The following is a 3491-nucleotide window of genomic DNA, read 5'->3' as shown; positions in this document are numbered from 1 at the left end:
TATATTACCCAATAAACTTTTGATTTTTCAAAAAAAATATTCTATAATTATATACTCTGAGTAATATCATAGACAAGTTTTTGATATTTTGTTGAATACAAATGCATAAATCTCTTCGAGTAGAGTAGTCGAGAAGACACTTTACCATGAATTGAGAGTTAATAAATTAAGCTCTCACAATTTGCTCCACAATTAATCAGAGTTGATAATTAGCAAATGAAGTTCTACAACTTGAACTCCCGTGCTCAAACTTTTATATTTTATGATATGATAGAATGATTCTTCCTATATTTTGGAGAAAAAAAATGAGGAAAATCAGATTCGCATCCCATCTAACTTTACGTAATGATTGATCTCTCCCTAGATTTGAGCCAATCCCTCCCGCCCACATATCCCGTTCAAAACATTCCGGAATTGGAGATGCACGATCCCCTAATCTCCTCTAATTAGTGGCTGATATTTAGTTTAAGTAATCACAACGAGCAAACAACCCACCAAATAAAAATAACAAAATGAAAAAAATCAGTAAGTGCTGACGTGGAGGTGGTGACAGGTGGGGTGACGTGGCGGGACACCTGAAATCGGGGCCGGTTGGACCGGTCTAGTGGGGCCCCTGGTCGCCTCACGATGTTCACCACATGTGCATTCCAGTCAACCCGTGATGGCCTGCTTTCCCTCACCGAACCGCCACGTGTCGCCCGCCCGGGCCTCCCCCCGGTGATCTTCCCTCTCCCGCCCGATTCTCCATGCTCCCCCCGCCAAACAGCTAAACTCATCAGTAGAACAGGCCCTCACGTAACCAGGAGCTCCCCCCCACTCCGCCAAACGGTACCGTTTCCCCCCGCGCCTCCCCCATCTTATATAAATACTCCCCCCAACGCGAAACTCACTTTCTACTCAACGCATAACGCGTGTTCACCGTTTCCACTCTCTCTTTCTCTACCTGTTTTTCTTTGTGCGAAACGTTTCGACGCTGCTCGGGGAACGGTCGGTCGGCGGCATGACCGTGAAGAAGGATCGGGTGTCGTTGGCTGCGGAGGCGGTCGAGAGGGTCGTCGAGTTTGATCATCAGGGGACTCACCGGGCGAAGCTGGCGGCAGTAGGGGCCAGGATGGCGGGAGGGGAGGCGGAGACTGACACGGAGAGCGGGGGGTCATCGACGGAGGAGGGGGAGTCGCCGAGGTCAGTGACCATGTGGCGGCGGAGGAAGGCCGCGGCGGCGACGGCGACGGCGACGGCGGGGGCACTGCACAGCCAGGTGTTGAAGGTGATGGAGGAGGACCTTCACCTCGGGGACGACGCCGTCGGCTTCAGTGGGAGGGAGTATGATAGCGGAAAATCGGCAAACGGGAAAAACGACTGCGTTTCGTACCCGTTTCATCAGATTCTGATCCTGTCGAGACCGGGGTTGCCGTGCTCGCCGCTCAGTGGCAAGGGCGGCTCCGCCGTCAAGACCACACACTAAGGGGAAAAAAAAATCCTTAAGGTAATTAAATCCATATTTACCTTCATATCCTTCATATACCATTTCGGAAATCAGATTTTTTTCCGCCCCTGTTCCCAAATATGAGTGAGTAATAAAAGAAAATCGAAATCCACCGCTCTTGAATAGTATTAGGAAAATCCTATGGTTCCTTTCCTTAGTCTTTCGAGGGTTGATAAATGGTTTCGTGGGATTAAAGGACGGTCCGGATAGGGGGACTGGGTGATATATAAAAGTTAATAATATTTAGATTTTTCCTAACGAGATTAGGCCAAATTATTGCCGTACCCCTGTTTTTATTTTGTTAAAATTTTCCAACTCTTATCGAGAGGGAAAAAAAAAAAAAACGAATCGTGGATTTGACTGATGGGTGTTTGTTATTGCGGTGTATATGTACAATGATGAAGCAGGGGAGGAAGTGCAGCAGCAGCAGATGGTAGGATATGGAGCCAGCAGTGCTGGAAGATCAGCTAAGCCTTAGCTAAGCTTTAGGCGGAGATGATGACTAACTCTTCTTCTTCTTCTTTAGGATCGATCTCAGCTTTTGAGGAATCTTTTCCCTTCCTTGTTCTAGATGAAGAGAGATGAATGTACAGTGAAAAAATCAATCCTTGTTGTGTTATGGAAGTCTAAAATCTTTCTTCTAATGTCGAATCGTCAACCCGGTGAAGGGCCAGTCCTATTCATGCTGTGTGATCCCGACTTGCTTCTGCACTGACCCGATTATTGCATCGGGAAAATCTTGTTTGTCCTGCAAACAGATCTATTCGCCTAGCTCTGGCATCCATCGTGCCAGGTAAACCGATTAGGCCTCGGCCCGAGTCAAAACGCCTCCGTGCTTATAATCAGAGTGATAAGCAGCTTTAATCACTGTAAGAAGGAGAATATTGTTAAATTTTTAAGGAGTTTACATGAATTTGGATTCAACTTCATCTCAAAAACTTGAACTGTCAAGTTGTGAGATTTGATCAAATATAAACCTCCCTAAGTTTCCTTTCATGACCGATGTGGGATTGCATTTCCCATTGACTTTTTATTCCCAACAAATACAAGTTCGAGTTTCGAAGAAAAATAACTTTTAATTCTCAATTTTTTAGATTATCACAATTTTACCCACGTGGGTTTGCTCAGTGGTTTAGGTTTGTTCCTCTTGCTAGTTCTTTAAGTAAGATTTCACAAATGAGTGTGATTGTATATGGGCCAGGACCAGTCTTATGGGCTTGGAATTGTATCCAATGGCTGAGCCTGAAGAAAGTGGGGGCAGATAGATTCAACTATGGGCTTCACAGAAGGTCCACGTTGTCCCATGACTGGCATTACTGTACTGGCCTTCTGGCACATTGCATTGTTTGTGATTTGCGGGTGGACAGAAAGCCCATCGGTCCTAATTACAACTCGCTTCAATTTTATCGGATGTCTTCTCGACGAAACCGAAACCAAAAGAAGAACGTGATTTAGTTAGTCATGATTTACGGATACAGAACTGATCTGAAATCTCAAGCCTGATTAAATGACAGGCCGGCTTGATAGCAGGGGCGAAGCTAGGATTTCCATTCGGGGGGATAAACTCATACTTTTGGGGTAAAATTTAAAAAATTTAAATTTCAGGGGGGCAAAATACTAATTTTACATAAAAAAACTCATAATTTTGAGGTAAACTTGAAAAAAATCAAAGTTCAGGGAGGGCAATTGCCACCCCTGCGATAACATTGGCTCCGCCCTGCTTGGTAGTAACTAGGTGGGCGTTCATATATATGTCTTATTAAGCAGTTCAGAACCATATATGGGTTTTGGCCCAATTTGGTTTCCTAGTTTAATTAAAATCACGTGTTTTACGAAGATCTAATAATTTGTGATTAATAATTAAATAACTGTTATATTCAGTTATCCCAAAAAGGCGACAACATAAAATTCGGTACTAGACCACCGCTTCAATTTAGGAAAATACCGTAATCATAACAAACGAGACTTAAACCGAACTTATGTCCCACTTATATATGTCGGAGCC

At 44.3% G+C, this 3491-nt stretch overlaps 1 protein-coding gene across 2 annotated transcripts; it reads left to right on the top strand.

Moving 5' to 3' along the window:
- The first annotated feature begins 871 nt into the window (after positions 1-871).
- On the top strand, positions 872-2169 carry LOC116194205. 2 transcript variants are annotated; one of them, XM_031522958.1, is made up of 2 exons: positions 872-1486; positions 1891-2169. In XM_031522958.1, exon 1 carries the CDS (start codon positions 1001-1003, stop codon positions 1463-1465), a length of 465 nt encoding a protein of 154 aa, XP_031378818.1. In that variant the 5' UTR covers positions 872-1000; the 3' UTR covers positions 1466-1486; positions 1891-2169. The 2 variants fall into 2 exon arrangements, with proteins under 2 accessions (XP_031378818.1, XP_031378817.1); XM_031522957.1 differs by having other exon boundaries at positions 878-1486; positions 1894-2169.
- The last annotated feature ends 1322 nt before the right edge of the window (positions 2170-3491 follow it).

The sequence above is a fragment of the Punica granatum genome, chromosome 2 (genome assembly GCF_007655135.1).
Source record: "Punica granatum isolate Tunisia-2019 chromosome 2, ASM765513v2, whole genome shotgun sequence".
In the NCBI taxonomy this organism is placed as follows: domain Eukaryota; kingdom Viridiplantae; phylum Streptophyta; class Magnoliopsida; order Myrtales; family Lythraceae; genus Punica; species Punica granatum.
This window is presented reverse-complemented; position numbering and strand designations above follow the sequence as displayed.